The sequence below is a fragment of the Apodemus sylvaticus genome, chromosome 7 (assembly GCF_947179515.1).
Source record: "Apodemus sylvaticus chromosome 7, mApoSyl1.1, whole genome shotgun sequence".
In the NCBI taxonomy this organism is placed as follows: domain Eukaryota; kingdom Metazoa; phylum Chordata; class Mammalia; order Rodentia; family Muridae; genus Apodemus; species Apodemus sylvaticus.
This window is the reverse complement of record NC_067478.1, coordinates 51,959,671-51,983,903: the sequence shown is the minus strand read 5'-3', so window position 1 is coordinate 51,983,903 and position 24,233 is coordinate 51,959,671. Positions and strand designations below refer to the sequence as shown.

The 24,233-nt window shown below is 35.9% G+C and overlaps 1 protein-coding gene across 1 annotated transcript in view; it reads right to left on the bottom strand.

Moving 5' to 3' along the window:
• Positions 1 to 24,233, bottom strand: part of Tinag (tubulointerstitial nephritis antigen) — an 88,415-nt gene that overhangs the window by 28,203 nt on the left and 35,979 nt on the right. The window contains exons 6-9 of the mRNA XM_052189362.1: positions 21,041 to 21,191; positions 17,486 to 17,666; positions 15,719 to 15,764; positions 12,785 to 12,908 (exon numbers count right to left, since the gene is read on the bottom strand). Coding sequence (XP_052045322.1) covers positions 12,785 to 12,908; positions 15,719 to 15,764; positions 17,486 to 17,666; positions 21,041 to 21,191 — 502 coding nt within the window. The remainder of the gene's footprint in view (positions 1 to 12,784; positions 12,909 to 15,718; positions 15,765 to 17,485; positions 17,667 to 21,040; positions 21,192 to 24,233) is intronic.

Here is a 24,233-nt window from a genome sequence, read left to right as displayed (position 1 = left end):
CCTCTGGGTATATGCCCAGGAGTGGTATAGCAAGATCCTCCAGAAGTGATGTGCCCAGTTTTCTGAGGAACCGCCAGACTGATTTCCAGAGTGGTTGTGCCAATTTGCAACCCCAGTTGCAATTTGCAACCCCACCAGCAGTGGAGGAGTGTTCCTCTTTCTTTACATCCTCACCAACACCTGCTGTCTCCTGAGTTTTTAATCTTATCCATTCTGACTGGTATAAGGTGAAATCTTAGGGTTGTTTTGATCACTATTTGCAGATGATATGATAGTCTACCTAAGTGACCAAAAAAACTCTACCAGAGAACTCCTACAGCTGATAAACAACTTCAGCAAAGTGGCAGGATATAAAATCAACTCAAGCAAATCAGTAGCCTTCCTATACTCAAAGGATAAGCAGGCTGAGAAAGAAATTAGGGAAATGACACCCTTCACAATAGCCACAAAAAATATAAAGTACCTTGATGTGACTCTAACAAAACAAGTGAAAGATCTATATGACAAGAACTTCAAGTCCCTGAAGGAGGAAACGGAAGAACCTCAGAAAATGGAAAAATCTCCCATGCTCATGGATTGGCAGGGTTAATATAGTTAAAATGACCATTTTGCCAAAAGCAATATACAGATTCAATGCAATACCCATCAAAATCCCAACTCAGTTCTTCATAGAGTTAGAAAGAGGAATTCTCAAATTCATCTGGAATAACAAAACACCCAGGATAGCTAAAACTATTCTCAACAACAAAAGAAATTCTGGGGGAATCAGTATCCCTGACCTCAAGCAATACTACAGAGAAATAGTGTTAGAAACTGCATGGTATTGGTACAGTTACAGGCAGGCAGATCAATGGAATAGGATTGAAGACCCAGAAATGAACCCACACACCTATGGCCACTTGATCCTCGACATAGGAGCTGAAAACATCCAATGGAAAAAAGATAGCCTTTTCAACAAATGGTGCTGGTTCAACTGGAGGTTAGCATGCAGAAGAATGTGAATTGATCCATCCTTATCTCCTTGTATTAAGCTCAACTCCAAATGGATCAAGGACCTCCACATAAAGCCAGACACTCTGAAGCTAATAGAAAAGAAACTGGTGAAGACCCTTGAGGACATCGGTACAGGAGGAAAGTTCCTGAACAGAACACCAATAGCTTATGCTCTAAGATCAAGAATTAACAAATGGGACCTCATAAAATTACAAAGTTTCTGTAAGGATGATACAATTTTAAATTTAACTTTCCTCTGTAAATGAAAGCTGAAACAAAGCTAACTGTGCTCATTAGTATGTGAAACCTGTAAGCCTTTGAACGATAGAGTTAACTCTCAAACTATTGACAACATCACTGTAAGGAATCCACTGTTGTAAATATACATCAGCAGGTGCATGGCAAATGTTTACATATTTTAGTATGCATTTAAATTAAATTTAAATTAAAGTTTAATCTTACTAAAATTAAATCCTTTCAAATCATAATCAGATGGATCTAAACTATCAGGTCCATCAATCTGGAAATGAGAAACAAAAATAGTTGAAGCTTAAAAGTTGGGAGTAATCAATATACTGGAGGGGAGAATAATGAGATTTTATTTCAGGTAAAAAGCTCTGAAATCTCTGAACAATTTAATAAGCATTAAATAACCTTTTGTTTCTCTTTAAACTGTTGTTTTATAATAATATATTCTAATTCCTATCAGTGCTATTCCTTTTTTTTAAATTTCATTAATGCTCCTTAATACTTCAGCTTTAATAAACAAAAATTAAGGTTTTTATTAATGTTTTTCTATGAGTAATTGCATATAAAAAGTCAATAACAAGATTGATATAGTGTAGTAGTGGTCTGCTGACAGACACAAGCTTACATGATGCAAATTCAAATCTTTGAAATGTTATACATTGCATTATTTCTTGAATTAGTAAGATAGCTTGCAAATTATAAAATCCAAGAATGTTAAAGTTGATAAAGTAAATTATTTCAATGGTCATAAACAGTAGACAGTTTTTTTTAAAAAAAATCTGAATACATTTTATTATTTACACTATATACTAACAGTATAAATTATGCAGTTATTTGCAGGTTCAAATATATCACAAATACGTTCAAGACTTCAAAAATACTAAATCCGCCTCTGATCAATTTTTTCTCAATAAGAATTAGTGTATATTTTAAACATATTTATAATAATTATTTATTTATAAATAATATATTTCATATAATATATAAAGTATTTTAGTGGTTATTTTATTTATTTACATTTCAAATGTTATCCCCCTTTCCAGTTTCCCCTCTGCAAACCCCCTATCCCATACCCATCCCCCCACCTCTATGAGGGAGTTCCCCTACCCACCCAACCCCCACTCCTGCCTCACCACCCTAGAATTCCCCTATTCTGGGGCATAGATCCTTCAAAGGACTGAGGGCCTCCCCTCCCATTGATGCCAAACAAGACAATCTGGGTGGCTCCATGTGTACTCTCTCTCTGCCTGGTGGTTTAGTCCCTGGGAGCTCTGGGGGGGCTCTGGTTGGTTGATTTTGTTGTTCTTCCTATGGGGTTGCAAACCCCTTCAGCCACTTCAGTCTTTCACCTAACTTATCACTTGGGGCCCCCGTGCTATATTTTCATATCAGGTATATTTTCTCATACCCATTAGAAAAAACAGTGAAAGAACAAAACTGTTTTGCATTTGGAAGTCATTTTAAGACACAAGTAATTTATGCTGTTTGTACTACCTTATTACAATTACACATCTATATGCATTCATTAAATCATCATAGTTCATTCAATTATCTTAAATCTGTGCATTAAAAATCTAATTAAAACTCCTACTCACAAGTAATGAATTGTTCAGGCACTAAACATAACATTGCCTAAAAATTCAGACTTAGTTTTCAATTGCTATTTAAAAGAGAGGTAAAAATAGCATATTGGTAAAAACTATGTCATATGATCTTATAATCATTCTATCAACTTAAGTTCAGAAAATCACTGAAATTTACATATGTAAAACTATGGGATAAGATCCTAGTAAATCAACCTGAAAGTATAGTTTTTATAATATATGATCTTATATGATAGTATATGCATAGAGAGATGACAATTACTGTATAGACAGATGGTAGATAAGCATGTTGATATTTATAGATAAGTACATAGATAAATAATATTTAGATGATTAACAATGTGAGAGAGAGAGAGAGAGAGAGAGAATGGGAGAGATGACTTCTGACCATACAGTACACAATTAGTATGACAAGAAAACTGTGCATCTATTATAAATAATCATGGTGTTTAGTAACTCAGCAAGAATGTTTACTCTGTATAATACTATTTCTTTATTATTACATGACATTTTCTCATAATTGTTTCTGAATTTAATAAAAAAGTAAAGAAATGAAATCATTGAGAATAACATTATCATGACTTCAAGCTCATTCTACTTTTCCTTAATTCCTAAGTTTTTTCCTATTTCATAGTTTCTGTAATTTTTATAACACGTCCTTAACATCTTGCTTTTCTGATGCCTTATTTATTTATTTATTTATTTACTTTACATCACAATTGCATCCCCCACCCCCCACCCCTGCTTCCCAGTTTCTCCCTCACACAGAGAAGGGGGAGACCCCCCTGGTACCAAGAGCTCAGCATATTCCTCACTCCCAAATTGGCTACTATATGCTTTTTTGTTTGTTTGTTTGCTTTGTTTTGTTTTTTATTAGATATTTATTTATATTTCAAATTCTATCCCCTTTCCTCATTTCCCCTCCAAAAACCCCCTATACCATCCCCCATCACCCTGCTCTCTAACCCACCCATTCTGCTTGCTTCCCTGACTTGGCATTCCCCTACCCTGGAGCAACGAGCCTTCACCAGGTCCAAGGGCCTTTCCTCTCATTGATGTCTGACAAGGCCATCATGTGGCTGGAGCCATAGGTCCCTCCATGTGTATGTACTCTTTGGTTGGTGATTAAGTCCCTGGGAGCTCTGAGGTTACTGGTTGGTTCATATTGTTGTTCCTCCTATGGGACTGCAAACCCCTTGGGCTCCTTGGGTCCTTTCTCTAGCTTCCCTGTTGGGGACCCTGTGCCCAGTTCAGTGGTTGGCTGAGAGCATCCCCCTCTGTATTTGTCAGGCACCAAGCACCAGCAGGGCCTCTTTGCAAACAGCTATATCTGGCTCCTGTCAACAAGCACTTGTTGGCATCCACAATAGTGTCTGTGTTTGGAAACTGTACACGGGATGGATCCCCAGGTGAAACAGTTTCTGGATGGTTTTCCTTCAGTCTTTACTCCACGTTTTGTTTCCGTATTTCCTCTCATGGGTATTTTGTACCCTATATAAGAAGGACCAAAGTATCTACACTTTGGTCTTCCTTCTTAAGCTCCATGTTGCCCATGAATTATATCTTGGGTATTCCAAGCTTTTGGGATAATATCCACTTATCAGGGAGTATATACCATGTGTGTTCTTTTATGATTGGGTTCACCTCATTCAAGATGATATTTTCTAGTTCCATCCATTTGCCTAAGAATTTCATGAATTCATTATTTGTAGTAACTGAATAGTACTCCATTGTATAAATATACCATATTTTCTGCATCCATTCCTCTGTTGAGGGACATCTGGGTTCTTTCTAGCCTCTGGCTATTATAAATAAGGCTGCTATGAACATTGTGGAGTATGTGTTCTTATTACATGTTGGAGCAACTTCTGGGTATATGCCCAGGAGTAGCATAGCTGGGTCCTCTGGTACTATGTCCAATTTTCTGACGTATCACCAAACTGATTTCCAGGGTGGTTTTACCAGCTTATAATCCTGCAATGGAGGAATGTTCCTCTTTCTCTACATCCTCTATAACATCTGCTGTCACCTAAGATTTTGGTCTTAGTCATTCTGACTGGTGTGAGGTGAAATCTCAGGGTTGTTTTGATTTGCATTTCCCTGATGACTAAGGATCTTGAACATTTTTTTAGGTGCTTCTCAGTCATTCCATATTCTTCAGTTGAAGATTGTGTGTTTATCTCTGTACTCCATTTTTAATAGGGTTATTTTGTTCTCTGGAGTATAACTTCTTGAGTTCTTTGCATACATTGAAAATTAATCTTCTATTGGATGTAGGATTGGTAAAGATCTTTTCCCAATCTGCTGGTTGCCATTTTGTCCTATTAACAGTGTCTTTTGCCATTCACAAGCTTTGTAATTTTATGAGGTCCCATTTGTCAATTCTTGATCTTAGACCATAAGCTGTAAGTATTCTGTTCAAGAAAATTTCCCCTGTGCCCATGTGCTTGAGGGTCTTCTCCACTTTCTTTTCTATTAGTTTCATTGTATCTAGTTTTATATGGAGGAATTTGATCCACTTGGACTTGAGTTTTGTCCATGGGGCTAAGAATGGATCAATTTGAATTTGTCTACATGCTAACCACCTGTTGAATCAGCACCATTTGTTGAAAATGCTGTCTTTTTTCCACTGGATGATTTTAGCCCCTTTGTCAAACATCAAGTGACCATAGATGTCATTTCTGGGTCTTGAATTCTATTCTATTGATCTACCTGACTGTCACTGTACCAATACCATGAAGTTTTTGTCACAATATCTCTGTAGTACAGCTTGAGGTCAGGGATGGTGATTCTGCCAGTCATTCTTTCATTGTTGAGAATAGTTTTCACTAGCCTTGCTTTTTTGTTATTCCAGATGAATTTGAAAATTCCTCTTTCTAGCTCTATGAAAAATTGAGTTGGAATTTTGAAGGGGATTGCATTGAATCTGTAGATTGTTTTTGGCAGGATGGCCATTTTTACTATATTAATCCTGTCAATCCATGAGCATGAGAGATCTTTCCACCTTCTGAGATCTTCCTCGATTTCTTTCTTCAGAGAATTGAAGTTCTTGTCATACAGATCTTTCACTTGTTCATTTAGAGTCACTTCAAGGTATTTTATATTGTTGGTGACTATTGTGAAGGGAGTTGTTTCTCTAATTTTTTCTAAGCCTGTTTATCCTTTGAGTAGACAAAGGACACTGATTTGTTTAAGTTAATTTAATATCCAGCCACTTTGCTGAAGTTATTTATCAGGTTTAGAAGGTCTCTGGTGGAATTTGGGGGGGGGGGTCACTTAAGCATACTATCATATCATCTGCAAATAATGATAATTTGACTTCTTCCTTAACAATTTGTATACCTTTGACCTCTTTTTGTTGTCTAATCACTCTGGTTAGGACTTTGAGTACTTTGTTGAATAGGTGTGGAGAGAGTAGACAGCCATGTCTAGTCCCTTATTTCAGTGGGAATGCTTTTACTTTCTCCCCATTTAGTTTGATGTTGACCACTGGTTTGCTGTATTTTATTATGTTTAGGAGGGGGCCTTGAATTCCTGATCTTTCTAAGACTTTTATCATGAAGGGGTGTTGGATTTTGTCAAATGCCTTTTCAGCATCTAATGAAATGTTCATGTGGGTTTTTTCTATGAGTTTGTTTATGTAGTAGATTATGTTGATAGATTTCCTTATATTGAGCCATTTCTGCATCCCTGGGATGAAGCCTACTGATCATGTACACAAAAGGGCATGGTGGTATCATGACCAGCAAATGGCAATCCCTTTTGCTTCTTTGGGCTTCTCTATTTCCTAAATATCTAGAAGCCCATTGCCAACAACCTTATTTCCCTCAAATTATTGACAATGAAATCTAATTCCTTCTTTATTCTATAGATAATGTAATCTTATACTCCAAAGAGACAAAAGAACCATTCTTCATCAATATACCACTACCCTAAAATCTAAAGCATTTTGTTCTAGCCTTATCTACTGTCCTGACATGATGGGATTACCAAAATATTTAAATAAAGCTCAAGTCCTTCTTTGGATTCCAACCCTTTTCAGCTTTCTAAATTTCTCCACCCTCTTAATATTTCTCTGCCTCTCTTCCATCTTTCTCCCCTTCCCCCTCCTGGCCAGCCTTTCTGTTCCATCACTCTGGACTCTCTTTCTTAGTTCATCAGACATTGGATTTCTCATGCCTTAGTTTCAGTGCTTTTCTTATTATATTTAATACTATCCATCTTCAGCTTTTATTGGTTTTCTGTCCTAAGATCAATATACCCACTTGCTTACTTTGTCATTTATCTTTATTGGGCAGTGGGTGAAGGCTGTCAAAGATCAAACCTGAGGCCTCACATCTACTAAGTGAATACTGTGCCACTAAGCGGCATTCCTAGCCCTCATCTGAAGTTTTTCATCTGACAGACTTCTTCACGGTGATTATAGAAAATATGCTAAAGTTATGCTAAATCATTTTTCAGCATAAATGTTTGGGATATTTGTGGGTGGACATTTAAATTAAATTAACTCAATTTAATTTAAAGAGCAATAAATCACAAACCACTCAGGAAATTGCTTTGTTAATTCTTCCTTTTGTTTTTCTTTGATTATTACCGTTTCTGTTCCCTACCAGGCTTATTACTAGTTTGTTTCCCCTTTTGCTGTCCATAATGTCCATAAGCTTTTAAAAATTCTTCACACTACTGACTATAGACAATAAAGTTCAGTATCTGTATTCTGGCCATTACAAAATATGATTTTTTTTTGTTGTTGAGTAGTTATATAGCTATTATCAGGCTTTTGCTTTGAGAGGGGGAGGTCAGAGTCTTTGTCAATTCCACCCATGGATAAAACGTCAGCACTTCAATATTTGTTCAGAAAATGTGATAAATGAGACATTACTAATACATAACAAAATAATGAATTGAAGCATTATACTCCTTTGGTGATATGTAGACTATAGTTTCAATGGAATTCTGTTTTACAGAAATGACAATAAGAAAGAGTAAAAACTTCTCTTTTTAGTATAATTATCTAGATTTCAGCGCTGAACTCTCTCAGTGATTCTTGAGAAACATTTACAAAATAAATACCATTCACGCAATGCATTGCAAACTTTAGACTTCAGATAAATGTTAGGGATATGAATGAACCATGACAAGGCAGTGTGATTGTGACATAGGGAACATGGGCTGGAATGAAATAGCTCAAAAATATTTTTGTTACTAATATACATTGTCTTCATGTTCCAACATCTTGAAAACTAGGATCTATCTTGAAACCAAAAGGACTCCTTAGTTTTGGGAGTGATATTTTCTAATTTGCAGTATAGGAAATAATGCTGTCTAAAGATACAGTATTTTTAGTGAGTATTTCATTCTCAAATAGTATCAAGAGATCTCTGGGGAAATAAAAAGAAAGGAGAGACAAAGTAAGACTGTTAGAAAAGAAACATTCTAGATTTATGTATGTCCTTCATTCTCCTGTGCTTTATACATAGGAAGAAAGCCTTTATTGCCTTCTGATAGAATCAGATATGTGTGTGCCTTACTTTCTGTCTTAGCTACTTTTTTATATCTAACCAGAAGCAACTTCAAAGGAGAAGGTTATACACTGAGTTATGGGTTAAGAAGATACAGTTCATATTGCTGGTCAAGGCAAAGCAGCAGAAATGGCTCACATCTGCCATTAGGAGAACTTGCTCATATCTTGGTGGGTCAGGAAACATGGAAAAACATGCTGGTATTCCACAACTCTATACTTTCCCCCTCAGTATTAAGTCTGAAAATACAGATCACATTGAAGGTATATCCTTCATATACCTCAGTTTATCCACTCTGCAAAGTGCTTACAGACAGACTCAAAATTGTATCTCATTGATTTCTGAAATATTCCTTAATCCAATAAAAATGACAATGAGAATTAACTATAATTCCTGAGAACTGAGACTACACATTATTTGAGCTTTTGTTCCCTAGTGCTAAGCACTTAATATAAGCTCAAATTCATTTGTTCAAGTAAATTAAACCTAATAGCTTTGACTTCTACACAAAGGACGGCAAACAGTTTGTTCAGATAAATTAGCTAGGTACTTCACAAAAGTATATCAAGCTCTGCAGATAAGGGACATTAACTTTCTTGAGATACTTGATTACTCTCTAACTCACTAATGCACTTATCTCCTGAATGTAGTAATTACCAAATAAGGAATTGTTGGTGGAGAAAGGAATTAAAATCTATGGCTCCAAGACACCAAACAATGCCCACATGGCCTAAAACATTTGTTTTAAAAAAAGATATTCCTACCAACAAACTTTTGCTAATTGTCACAGAAAGGAGATACATTTTTAAAGCTTCCAAATTCCAGGAGTTTCTGAATGTGGGCACACTACTGCAAATAGCAGCAGTCACAGAAGGGAAACATATCCATCTACATCAATCACAGCATGCATGATCATAAGAGAGAGGATCACACAAACACCGTGACTACAAAAGCAGTAGAGACAGACAATGATCAGTTGTCATAAATCAGGGGGCATTGAAAGAGAAAAAAAATACATCTACCACATAAGGTGTTATGAAGAAGTTTTTCTAGACCAAAGATATCAACAGAGACAAAAATGAATATGAATGACACAGGTTAAGATTAGAAAATAAAAGTTCAAATTGCTAGGGAGTAGAACTGAAGTAGAGTTAGCCTTGAGTCACAATGAAACACTATGCAATCACTGATGTGTCCATTTATAGTCCATTCACTTCCTGAATATTCATTGCACAATTCACACACACACACACACACACACACACACACACACACACATACACACACACACAAACTTAAAGCATCAATTCCTTTTTTTCTATCTTTAGTGAATGAAGCAGTCATAATATAAAAACATAACTTTAAGGAACAACAGAAAGACTCATTTTACACTATATTAAAATAAGACTGGACATTGAGAGGTGGCATTCAATTCAACCCTATCCTCAGTGAACATGAATATTTAAATCCATGACTGAAAGTTATGTCAAACTTTGTAGAAATTTCTCTCAAGATCTTTACAGTGAGGCCATTTGCAGACCCTATTTCCATCCCAAACTATCCATGGGAGATCAGAATAAAACCACATAGGGGTCCATTTGTGCTACCAAAATCCCAGCAGCCATCCAAAGTAATGGCTGAAAAATCAGGCAAGCTGTTAAACACCTGCAAGAGATGTATTAGAAGGCTCACTGAGCCTTATGCAAACTGAGATCAGAACCTAATATGCCTCCAGGAAAGAAGGAGAAAAAGAAAGTGTCCTGTGATCCATTATCCACAAATTGGATCAAAGCTGACTTGACTTTTTTCTTCACTTTTTCCTTATCTTATTTTTAAACTAAAACTTACCCTATTTAAATCTAATAGTAACAACTGAAAACTAGTTAAGAGCAGGAGCTTAAAAGGTCACTGTTCAATAATAAAATATATTAACCATTTATCATAAGTTAACATTGTATTAGATGATTTGGTAACACACACATATTGTGCAGAGACCTGGTCTCAAGAAACTTCAACTTAGATGATACTGATCAACAACAAGAGAATTATTAAATCATTAGCTAAGGTAGAAATTTATAATTATATAAAACTGTAGAGAAACAGAGCGACAACTACGGAGAAGCAGAACTAAGGGAAGACAGCAAATAGTGGATTCCATAGGACATTCAGAGAAGCCACGCTGATAAGGTAAATTTGAGCAGACTAGATGAAGGTGTATACAACAAAGGGTTTGGTTACTTGGTAGAATAACACATTGGATGGAAGAAGAGTCAAAGATAGTAGAATTTGACATCAGAAATCTGGTAGCTGTGTTAGTTTAGTAGGCAAGAAAATTGTGGACCACTAAGTCTTAGCAAATGAGCAACTAGATCTGAGAATGTTTTACGGAGAAACCCTGGGCTCTATAGTAAAAATTCAATTGTCTGGAATACCTATCAGTATTACAGATACAAAATAAGAGTAATGAACATTCAGGCAGAAATAATGCAGAACATAAAGAGTAGTCTTTGAAGATAGTGTCAATGGATGCTGTGATATACTCACAGAAGGTTTTGAAGAAAGGAATAAGAGATAATTCTAAGCTTTCCCACAAGACCATGTGGAAGGAGAGTTTTCATTGCCTCAGTGAGTAAATGCTGCTGCAGAGAAAGAGGAAGTTGGGGAGCCCTGCTTCAGAAGGGCTAAGTTTGAAGTGTCCATCTTCTGCATGGGGAGATGTTGCTAGAATACAGAATATATATGTCTGGAGTTCAGGAGAGGGGTCTCACTTGGGAATATTGCTTAGATGATGCCAGCTTTCATTTGATGCTAAAAGCCAGGAAGAGTTAAGAGAGTACTGAATTCACTGAGAATGAATGAGAAAAGTAGGAAAAAGAGAGCAAAAGCCAAGGCTGAGGTTTAGCAGCTACAACAGTGAGAGCCAGAATCGGAGGGGTAAAAGAAACCTGGCAAACAGTAACAAGCATGAGAATGTTGGGAGAGAGAGAGAGAGATGGGCAAGTGGAAAATCAGACAAGTGGTTTTAACAAGGTAGAGATGATTGATGCCTTGAAACACGCGGGTTTTAGAAAGGTGATGGGGTGAATGCGCAGAAGGAAGTATGTGGTACGTTTAAGAAAGAGTAGAGTAAGTTTAAGAAAGACTTTGGGGAAGAAGTTTTGAGGAGAATGAATACTGGCAAAGTGTGTACTAGAGTGAAAACATTAGAAAATTGGGAAGAAGTTAAGAATAAAGGTCCCTCAGCACTTGGGAAGCAGAGGCAGGCAGATCTCTGAGGTTGAGACCAACCTGGTCTACAGAGTGAGTTCCAGGACAGCCAGGGCTACATATAAAACAAAGAAACAAAAGATGTCTTGAAAAAAAACAAAACAAAAACAAAACAAACAAATAAAGAACAAAGGTTTTGCTCCTAAAAATTGAGATCTGAAACATAAGGGCATTTACTCAAATGAAGTCTAATCCTAAGAAGAAAGAGAGAAAACTCCTCAGGGAGTTCCCAAGTAGTTGTAAGGGAGTAGGGGAGATGCTACAAAAAGAGAAGGACACAGGGTTTCTGTGTACAATCTAAAAGATAAAGACAACATAGGCAGACAGTGACATGTGACTCCAGGAAATGCATTCTGATGACTTCAAACTTGTCAGTGATATCACAATACAGTTATCATTTAAGAGCAGGAAGGTGCCTCCATGATTTTGAGATAGCAATTTGAAGAATGGGAAAACAAAGAGAATGAGTATTTAGAAAGTGATTAGCTAGTAGCACAGACACCTCATGGAAATTTATCATCATAAAATGATATAAAAGTAAAATTAACATACTTTTCACAAATACTTTAATATTTTAATTTTTGGCTGGATAATACAGTGATTTGGGCAAAGCAGAGGGTATGATGGTGATTGGTTTTAATGCCAACTTGCCACAAATTAAAATCACCTTAGCTAAGTAGGGAGCCTAAACTGTAGAATTATCCTGTTTGCCTTATTGATGCAGAAAGACCATCCAAGTGTAGGCAGCACCTTCAATAGCAGCCCTGGGTTAAAAGAAGATACAAGGAAGGTTATTGCCTTCCCTCTTTCCTGCCCAGCCCTCCTGCTCACTACTGAATTGATTTATTCTGTGGCTGCTGCTCCTGCTAATTCCATAGTTGATATCAGAACCAGCATCCAGTCTCCATCACTGACTGAGAACCAAGTCTCCAGGAAGTTTCCAAGCTGTAGGGGCCAGACTAGAACTGCTGAATCACTCACTCAGTCTTGTGGACTGAATACTCAAAAATTGTTAATCAACCAATCAATAAATGATGTAGAGCTGTTTCCTTTTACACTTGAATTTGTTTTTCACAAATTAAATACACACACACACACACACACACACACACACACACACATAATGAAAATACTAAGTAATTGCCTTACCCAGTGAGTTTAACAGCATGTGTCCGAAGTTTTTTATACTTTTCTGATTCTTCATTTGTGCTGACAACATGTCTGTATATTCCTGTCTTATAATAAAAGAAATCTTCATGGACTTGCATTACGGCTGAAAAAAAAAAAAACCCAACAGGATAAACACCACATTTACTAAAAGGCCTCTTAAAAAATCTAAGAGATATATCACACCTAATTTTATTCTTCTTAGCTGGTTGCAAACTTTTTCTATTACTTTAAAAGCAAAACAATTTCAACTGCTTAGGATATTACTTATGTACACGTTTTATATTTAAAATGTCTTTTAAACCTTCTCTTGTTGAGTTCTATTAAAAGCAAGTCATGTGCAAAAGATTCTTCTGTCGGGATATTCATACTTTCTGCTCTGAAGAGCTGCGTCTGCGTTTCACTCTTTGAAAACCAGAGCCTGTGCTTCATAAAATGTTCCTTTGCTCCTCACACGAATTACTTCTTTTCTATTTCACGTGGGGCTCTGTGGAAGGGCTTGTGCAATCCACGTTAAAGACTTCAAACTTCTCTCTCAGGAGCCATAAATCGAAGTTTTTTTTTTCTTTTTTGGTTTTTGATTTTGTTTTTGTTTATTCTTGTTTTTTTTTTTTATTGGAACCAGATATGGATATCGCAGTAGGTAAGAACAAAGCTTACCTATCTTAGCTAAATGTGTATTTTAAATAAAATCCAAATGAAGGTCACTGGTATTTGCTAGATCCTACAGTAAAGCTAATGCTGCAAAGGGAGATGTGGCTTTTCCTGTTTTGTTTTTAACTTTGTTCTTTAGAATTCCAGGCCTTTTGGGGAAATGTAAGCGTCATTGGAAGCTAAGTCTCCTTTATCCACTATACAACACATCCCCACAGAGTTTTAAAAAATTTAGACTGTTCCCTATGCAAATTTCTGCTTTCTGAAGGTCTTTAAGAAATGCTCACAGTGTTTATTTATTCAAGGTTCAATCCATTTGGCATTCTTTTGTCCCAAGACAGAAAGAAATGCTGGAAGTTAAACCAGGCTATAGAAAGCAGAAAATCAAACTGCATCTACAGCAAGGATTAAATAATATTCTTATGATTCACACACAAAAAAATTGTGATATTCACAGTGGTTTCCCACTCTCTATAACCGTTCACTCATTTAGCTCTTACCTCTCAGCACTGCTTTAAGTTCTATGAAAAAAAAAATATATGATCACCACTATAAAACACAGGCAGCTGAAGCCAAGAAAGTAATCGTGAGTAATGAAAGACACCATCTTCCTTCATTCTCTGACATTAAACTAAGGCAGAAGAATCTATGGGCTCCGTGAGTGTGCGAGAAAGTGCTCTGCACTCTAACTCTTAAAAAGCTACACACAGTAAACTGTTGCTCAGAACTGGAAGATGTGTGAAGGCAAAGAAAAGAGCCCTGGTTCTGGTTTTGTCTTAGCTCTGGCTAAGGCTGGCAGGAGAGAGTGTCTCAACAAGTCTAAAATGAGTGTGTGTTGACTTGAATTTTTATTTTATAGCCTGGAAAATTTTAATTTCAAAGTTATTATGGGAAATCCACACAGACAATAACATATGGGCACAAAGTAAACCTCGGTTTTCTACAACTTTCAATAGTTGGCATGTAAATTTCTTTGGGTTGAGAGCATGGGTTGGTGGTTAGTAATACAATGATTTGGAAAGTCAGAGTGATGTAAGGCAATTCTGTTGCCTAATGAATTGCTAAAACCATTTAGAGGAAAATGTCAAAGTGGGGGTTGTGAGTCTGGTCTTTAATTAAAACGTCTTCAGTCTTTCTTATTTGTTTCACAGACACCACTAGACAAAGCACATAGTAAAATTACACACCAATTCCCACAGTTATAACAGCCAACAAATTTCACACATTTAAGAGGAAAGGAGCCTTATTCATTGGTTGCAAAGTTAATGTAAAGTTTTAAGATTTTGAAAATTAAATTTAGAGTACATTTTTGTAGGCTTTGATTTCCTCATAAATTAATTTCAACACAGTTACTAAAATCCATTGTTCCCCCTATGTCAATACTAATTGGGTCAGCATTCAGGAATAAAGGAAAAACTAGCCAATATTTTTTCAAACATTTTACAAGTGTTTTAATTTATGTCCTACTGTATTGACATTATACTTGGGCCCTTCACTGTTTGGTATTCAAATTCCCATTTCCTACATCATTTGATTTTTTTCCGTATGCACTTCAGGGAAAATGTTATGTAGAAAATACATTTTGTGTATTACTCTTTATTAACATTATTGGTATAAGACAAATTCCAATAAAGAAAAAAGAATCAGATATGCCTTAAGGTCAAAATCTATATTTACTACCCCACAGTATAATTATATTATTTAATAACACTTCACTACCAATAACAAATTTACAAACTTAGGTCACTTTAAATCATTTTGTAAAACACAAAAGTCATCCTAGTTTGTTGCTTTTCCTTGACCTAATATAAAAAGGAAACTATATACTTTTTTCTAGTAATGCTGTTTTGTTTTCAATGCAATTCTAAGGCCACCTAAGCTGAAAGTGATTACAAATCTAACCTTACATGTGATTCTTACATGTGACCATTTGAATAATGTGATCTCCATTGAATGAATAACTGCATGTCATATGTGTCTGTCACCTGTGTATAACTCTAAAAAGACTTAGCAGACTTTCCTTAACTGTGTCATTACTATCTATGAGTTCAACTTATAAACAAATGGTCTTCTTAAAATAAAATGGAAGCATATGATATGCTTTGATGAGCCAATCTTATATGAGTGCGCTGGCTAGAAGTGTTGAACCCTTATGAAGCTGTCTAAGATTTTCTCTTTTATTAAGTTCCTTTAATATCATATCATAGTATGTTGTTCACTATAGGAATTCATAATTGAAAATGACATCTTATCTGGGCTTACCTTGAACTGGTCCATTTTGTATGATTTCTCTCATAATTTCAGTTTCCTGGAATGAAAATATGTCAGTGAGCATCAACAAGAGCTATTAAAGTTAATGTCTGGAGCATATGAGCTGTTGAGATCATTTAGGGACTACATAATTCTCAGTGACTTGGTTTCTTGCAGTGCACTGCAGCACTGCCTTGAAATGGTCACATGCACCATACTGCATTGATGAACTTGCTAAAACTAAGATAAGTCCATTTGCTTTATTGATTTTTATTACAATAACTTTGGGTTGGAGAGAGAATGGAGTAACTTTTTGTGGTGATGGACAAAAATAGCAAAGGTAAGTTAGAATATTTAACTAATGACTATTCATGAAATTGCTGATCTTATGATCACAAACAAGAGTAGCTATACCAGGCAACTGAGAAGTGAGGCTCAACGACAACTTCATTATGAATATCACCATGCTACAGTCAGTGTCCCCTCAGTAGGTAGTTATTCATCATTCATTCATTCATTCATCCATCCACCCATTCATTCATTCATCTATCCATACAAAATAGGTATTACAAACTGTGATAGAAACACATTTGGATGCCTCATCACCCTCAAAAGAATTGAATTTTGGCAGTGTAGACAGCCTATGAAGCAGCTAACATAATATTATACAACATGTTCTTATAGGTAAAGCATTAAGGGTCATTGATTAAAAACACAAAAGGTGCTTAATTTCACTCAGAGCTAAAATAAAGTGTCAGGAGGTTTTGACATAGGTCTGGACTATTGGGTAACATTTCCCCAGAGGGAAAGGTGAATATTCATTTGAGTCAAAGAAATTATTTCCTATGTCAGTAAGGAAAATTGGGAAGGCATAATATATCTAGACAATAGAAAATGATTTCATGTATCAATATCATTATGGGTGAGTAGAGGATTAAATACTGGCAAGACACTAATTTCTGTAAGTTATAAGCCAACCATACATAAAAGGCCAGAACACCAAAATAAAAACACTGGGTAGTGATCTAGAGAGAACTGGTGGTAACCCAAGTTTGATATATTTCTTAAATAAGTCTAGATAACCCTGATGAGATTAGGTTGAAACTGGGTCAGCATGAAGCATGACAAGCTGGAGTCTAATGGGATCCTTCTCTCCCTATAGCAAGGACTGAGGCATGAGATCAATAAAAGAAACTATGGCCACCAAAAAATTAGTGGCTTAGCTGTGAATTGTCAGTTTCATTCATATGCATACTCTATAAGTCATAATTTAAAAAAATATTTTAGGAGGTACATTAAAAAGATTTCTGCCTTAACAATTTAAAACCTGCGCAAAATGCAAGTAAGAATAATAGAAACTATATCTGAAGAGGCCAGGGAGACTGAGTGGGTAAAAGCATTTGCCATGGTGACCTGAGTTTAATCTCCAGGACTCACATTGTGGAATGGGGGAATCTGTTCCTGGCAAGCTTTTTGACTTAAACAAACATGTCTAATACATCCATCCCTAGACAGACAGACAGACAGGCACAGGCACACACACACACACACACACACACACATGCACACGCACACACACACGCGCGCACACGCACACGCACACACACACTCACACACTCACACACCAGACACAAATAAATGTAGTAAAAAGAGAGAAGTATACCTATAAGCATATTTGTTATTCTCTCATGCTTTGAATAATTTAAGAATAGTATGAGCAACAGAAGAAGCAAATATTTTGTGAATGATATCCTTGCTAGTCTTGAAGTTTAGACTTACATTGGAAGAGACTCTGTATGGAGGAGAACATTGGTAAATCCTGTTGGATTTCTCGAAGCTGTTGGGACACGGCTTTGTGGCATGCCGTTTTCCCCTCCCGTCTGATCTACTTGCCATAGCACAGCTATTGTTGGTAGTGTTTTGGTCCTTGAAAAGTGGGTAGCATGCATGAGATACCAGTCTAAGAGAATAAGAATGAAGAAGATATTATTTATGAAAGCGCCATAGTATCCTGTCTATAATCAAGTTTACTGAACTAAACATCTGTGAAATTTGCTATTTATTCACCTGCATAGTTCTAAAATGTCAGCCAACTACATACCACAGCAGCTTAATGATACTATAATCTTCTCTCCTTTTACTATTACATTATGTTTTCTTTAAAGTCTTCTTCAACACATTTTAGGTAAATAGTTATATATTTGGCATGCAATTTCCTGAAGATGAAAGGTATCCTATAATTTAATTATTTGCTAATGGAATATCCTAAAACTTAACTTTTAGAATCAAGATTGATATTTTTTTCATTTTGTTGACACTTCCATTAAGCTAACCGTTTTCTTAAGAATTCATTGAATATATGTCTAGTTCACATTACTGATGGGGAAACAATATAATGTCCATATAATATTGAAATTTTTAAGATGTATGTTATATATTAAAATGAAACTATTATTGGTAGATTTTGAAACTAAGCACACCAATTATTTTGGCTCCAAAATATTTGACTCCAAATTTAGCATTACCTTAATGAATAAAGAAGTAGAGAGCAAAGAAACAAAAACACATAATTAGTTATATAAATATGCAATATCAAGAATGCTACAACCCTAGGTAAACAACTATCAGTAACTAGTGGATTCTGGGAGAGATGAATTAGCCTCTCCCAGGGAAGAACCCCCTTATTGTTTATTGAATACAAGTTGATCAGCCCTGAAAATGTACATAGGCAAACAACAAAAGCAGACTCAGCAGGTTATATTTGTATATTTGTATATAAAATTAATATATATCTATATATGGTTGTAACAAAAATAATCAGAGTAAAATTATAAATTGAAGTGTTGTGGCACAGAGGAGGGGTTGAGTGGAGGGGATACAGAAAGGAAACAGAATGAGGTAAGTGATATCTTTCTATTTTAACTAGAAATGTAGTCTTTTAATAACTTATTTTACTTTATTTCATGTGCATTGGTGTGAGGGTGTCAGATCCCTTGGAACTGGAGTTACAGGCAGTTGTGAGCTGTCATGTGGCTGCTGGGGATTGAACCTGGTTCTTTCAGAAGAGCAGACAGTGCTCTTAACCACTGAGCCATCTCTCTAGCCCTATGAGATCTATTTTTTTTAATTTTTTAATTTCTAAAACTTAGGTAGTGATATCTGAACTTAGACCTTAATAAGATAAGCAGGTTTAAATGAGATCAGGAGAACAGGCCTCTGATGAATGGGATTATCCTCTCCATTTCTCCATCATATAGGGATAGTATGAGAGGATGGACATTATCAGCTGGGAAAGAGCTCTTCTGATTGACTGAAGCAGCCAGCATGCTGATCGTGACTTTGCAAGCTCCAGAACAAAGTGTCTATTGTCTATAAGCAGATAAACACAGTGAGATTTAGTTGGATTATAATGCCAGTTTGTGTATTTAATAAATGTAATATGCACATATTAAATTTGTGTGTGTCATATGCATGTGTGCATGTGTATGCACACATATATGGTGGTGATGTGTGATCTACAGTTACACATATGGAGGAGAGGTTGATGTTGATGTCTTTCTCTTTCACACTCCTTCTAGGTTTTAGACAGAGCCTCTTACTGAACCTAGAGTTCACTAATGGACTAGTCTGTCTGGCCAGTGAGTCCTTGGGATATTCCTATTTCTGATTATCAGCAGTGATATTACAGTTTTGTAATATGATGACAGGCATTTTATGAAGGTTACAATAATCATACTCAAGCACTTTACCCACTGAGCCATCTCTACATGCTAACAATGGTGATGACAGAGATGATAATAATTTACTTTTAAAAAAATAAGTTCATACATGAGTACTGACTTTACATCATTTCTATTACTACTTATCCCACCTCCAATATCCTCAATGTCCCCATCTTCCACTTCCTCTCAAATTCATGAGATATATTATATAACATATATAACTTATAATTCATGTTTATATATATATATATATATATATATATATATATATATATATATATATATATATAACTACTGAGTCCATTTAATGTTGCTCATATGCTTATGTGTTTTTATGTGTTTAGGATGACTGCTTAGGAGTCATCTCATTGGGGGCTTACACCCAGAAAAAACCTGATTCTCACTCTCTTAGAAACCATTGACTGTATCTCTTCATCTGGGGTGGAACTTGTGAAATTTTCTTCCTCCACAGTGGTATGTTGACTTATATTGTTAGCATACAAGATGAAGGTCTAGTTTAGGCAACCATATTGTTTCTATTTTATGTGTGTAGCATCCCTATCATGTCTATAAGATGCTATTTCACAGTCCTCTAGTTGTTAATCTCTCTGTCCACTTTACTGTGCTTTGCTCTGAGACTTAGGTGTAGGGATTGTAGATACAGGAACCATTTCATTTAATCATGGTACCAAGCAAAGTTTAACCTGACTAGATGTTAACAGTCCAAAAAGGCAACTTCAATTTATATTGATTTTTTAGTTAAAATAAATGAAAGAAATTAATATGTTAGCTCTCATCAGTACCTGACATGGCTCACACGTATGGCTGCCTCTGGTCAGATGCCATGAAACAGCAGGTATATCAGAATGTGTGGTAAAGAACAAGTGACCTGTCCTTACACCACTCCCTATCAGCCACAGTGCCCTTTGTGTTTTAATAACTTCATTTTACAGTAGACATGGGTGTTATATAGATTTTAAATACCAAAAGAGTAAGAACATGCCACTTGGCATTTTTCCATCAAATAGGATGGACACTGATGCCAAAACTCTAAACTGCTCATTAGTTTTATTTTTTCTTGTTTTTAATATGATTTTTCACGGGTAACCTAGTTAAACAAATGGAGTAATAGTTTTATCAGTGACATTAGCCAATGTTACTCCCTCTGTGAAGACTCAGTAAACCTATTTGGTTCAGAGCAACAAGAACAGATACTTCTTTCAGTCTTCATATTTAATGGAAAGGAGTACGTTCTTCAAATATTATCTCCAGCGGCTGATAAGGCTAGAAGTTAGGTATAATATATATTTAAATGTGGCACTTTCTTATGGTTATATAGATGTAGTATATTCACGGGTATCTTTTTTGCAAAAAAAAAAAAAGAAATACAATCTTGAAAGGAGTCTTTTCTATAGTTTCAATGATAAGCAGTATAGAGCAAAATCAGAATAGGGAAGTAGGAAGGGTTGGGTGGGAAAACAGGGGGAGGGAAGGGGACTGATGGGACTTTCGGGGAGTGGGGGTCCAGAAAAGGGAAAATCATTTGAAATGTAAATAAACATATCAATAAATTAAAAAAAATGCTAGAAATACATGTTGTGCAGTTATTTACCCACGTTTTCTCAGGAACCACCAGGCCCTATCTATGCTTCCACTGTTGCATCCATGACGGTTCTTGGCACAACAAGAGATCAAATTCTGAGGAGAGAGATTGGCTGTGTATCGACCCTTGGACTGAATTGCAATTCGGTCAGCTGCCACACCTGTTTCAAACAAAATACTAATTAATATTCAAATAATGTCATATGATATTTTTAATGCTTTTTTATTTGAACCGTCAATGGGTTTTCAAAATTGGTATCGCTCCAATAAATCCCTGCTTAAAGACTTTTCTAGCTTAGTTATTCAAATGTAGTCTTTATATATTTGAACCCCTTTTCTTTAAGGAATCTGTCAAATGGTAGGTTTTCTGAAAGAAAGAGACATATATACCCAAATTGTCTAACTCTTGCATCTGTAACAGCATCTTCCCTAGAGTTACAAGTAAATCTATGTTTTATATGTATGAAAAAAATCAAGAAAGCTCATCACAAAATCAAATGTAAATTAATTCATAGTAATTTTACATACAAGAGTAGCCAAATCCATAATTTTATATTGGCATCTAGAATAACTATCCTGGAGACCATACTGTGACTAAATTATGCTACTGTAAACCTATATTAATAGCTAAAATGTTTATAGCATACTTTTTATATTCATAACATGATTAAAATAATCATATTTTAGTAGGCATGCAGTTAGTTCTGTATGTACACATATATACATTATATGTGCAACTAGGTGATTGTATTACTAGGTATGGTTATAGTACCATTATTATAATACCTTAAAATGTTAGGGGCATATAATGTTTATTTAAATGATAAATGTCCCCAGCAGTCTCCAGCATTTGAATATTTATTTCAGTGTTGGTTGCAGCATTGTGGTAGGTTTAGGAAATATGGTTTTGCTAGAGAAAATGTGTTATTAGGTTTAAGCTTTTTCCTGTTTGTTTTGTTGTTGTTGTTGTTTTTGCTTCTGCTACTATACCAGGACACTTAACAGCATACATACTATTTTAAAATTTTAACACATAAAATAAATAAATATTTACTGATGTACTGATGAAGAGCAGAAAAAAAAGGGATACCATATCTCTCTCCTCACAAAATAATAGAATGGGAAATGAATCAAAAGTAGCAGAAATCAACTCTTGTCATTAGGAGATAAATATCTTGGGGTGAAGGCAATTTCAGTGGGAATTCTAGAGATGTTAGAACCCCATAGGAAGAGCAACAGTAGCAACTACCCAGACCCCTCAGAGCTCCCAGGGACTAAACCGCCAACCAAAGAGTATACATGGATGGGCTCCATGGCTCCAACTATGTATGTAGCAGAGGACTGCTTTTTCTGGCATCATTGGGAAGGGAGGACCTGGGTACTGTGGAGGCTTGATGCCCCATCATATGCAGATGCTAGAGCAGTGAGGCATGAGTGGGTGGGTGGGTGGGGGAGCACCCTCTTAGAGGCAAAGTGGAGGGGGGTTTGCAGGGGAAAGACCTGGAAGGGTGACAGCAATTGAAATGTAAATAAAATAGGCAATTAATAATAACAAAAAGAAACATATATGCCTCACTTCAGGCAAATAAGGTCAGGTTTCTTGTTTGTTTGTTTGTTTGTTTATACACACTTTCAATTAAAGGCGAAACATCCCTAGCTTTGCTTTTATATGTTCTCTTTTCTCAGAGGAACTTTTTTTTTCCCAACTAAATTTTGTGAGAATCCCTCCAGGTGTCAATTTGAAGTTCTTGTATGCTTTCTACATGCCTACAATGTGTGTATTATTCTGTGATATTTAGATGTGTTCACTAACAGCTTCCCTTCATTTTCTAATCTGTTTATTTTTTTATTTTTATTTTTAAATATCCATTCAATAAAATGGGTTTATTGACCATATACAGAAGCATATCCATATGACATTTGACATGAATAAATACATCAATGCTTCAGACATAAATGGTTCTCAGCAAAAAAATGAATGAACTTTTCAAACTGGTACCTTTATCAGCTAATTATGTTTTTTTTTTTTAAAGAAGATACACTTTGTATGATAAAATGGTCGTATCCTGCTGCTTCTGATATCCTCTAGATCTTTATTTTGTAGTGAAGAATAGAAGTTCTTTGATATATTGGTATTTGTTTTTGTGAATCAGGATCAAATATATTTTTAAATGTTTATGTAACATTTCATTCAGAATACTTTTGCAATGAAGCCAAACAGAGGTGATGGAGTTGGAAGCTTGAGGCTCAGGATGATTTAAGACACTTTTTCTCTTTGTGTGTTAATTCACATTCATGGACTTCTTTCATAAAACAGGAAGGTTACCAGAGGATGCACTGAGATCATCTGTAGGACCATGACCTGGGGAGATAAAGGACACTTCCTATGGGTCAGTTCTAGCAAGTGTTTCTGTTTCTTAACACTAAGAATATTACTTAAATAAGGCAGCTATGAACATAGTGGAGCATGTGTCCTTATTACATATAGGAGCATCTTCTGGGTATATGCCCAGGAGTGGTATAGCTGGGTCCGCTGGTAGTACTATGTCTAATTTTCTGAGGAATCACAAAACTGATTTCGAGTGGTTTTACCAGCTTGTTTATAATAGCCAGAAGATGGAAAAAACCCAGACGTCCCTCAACAAAGGAATGGATACAGAAACTATGGTATATATACACAATGGAGCACTATTCAGCTATTAAAAACAATGAATTCATGGAATTCTTAGGCAAATGGATGGAACTAGAAAGTGTCATCCTGAGCAAGGCAACCCAATCATAAAAGAACACACATGGTATGCACTCACTAATAAGCAGATGTTAGCCCAAAAGCTCAAAATAAACAACTTACAAATTCACTCAGCTCAAGAAGGAGGACTTAAGTGAGGATGCTTTGGTTCCTCTAAGAAAGGGAACAAAATAGTCACAGGAGCAATAAGGGAGACAATGTCTGGAGCAGAGACCGAAGTAAAGGCCACCCAGAGACTACCCTACCTGGGGATTCATCCTATAAACAGTCAACAAACCCCGACACTACTGTGGACAACAAGAAGTGAATACCAAAAGGAGCATGCCATGGTTGTCTCTGGAGAGGTCCTGCCAGAAATACAGAGGCAGATGCTAGCAACCAACTATTGGACTGGGCATGGGGTCCCCAATGGAGGAGCTGGAGGATGGTCCAGAGGAGCTGAAGGGGTTTACAG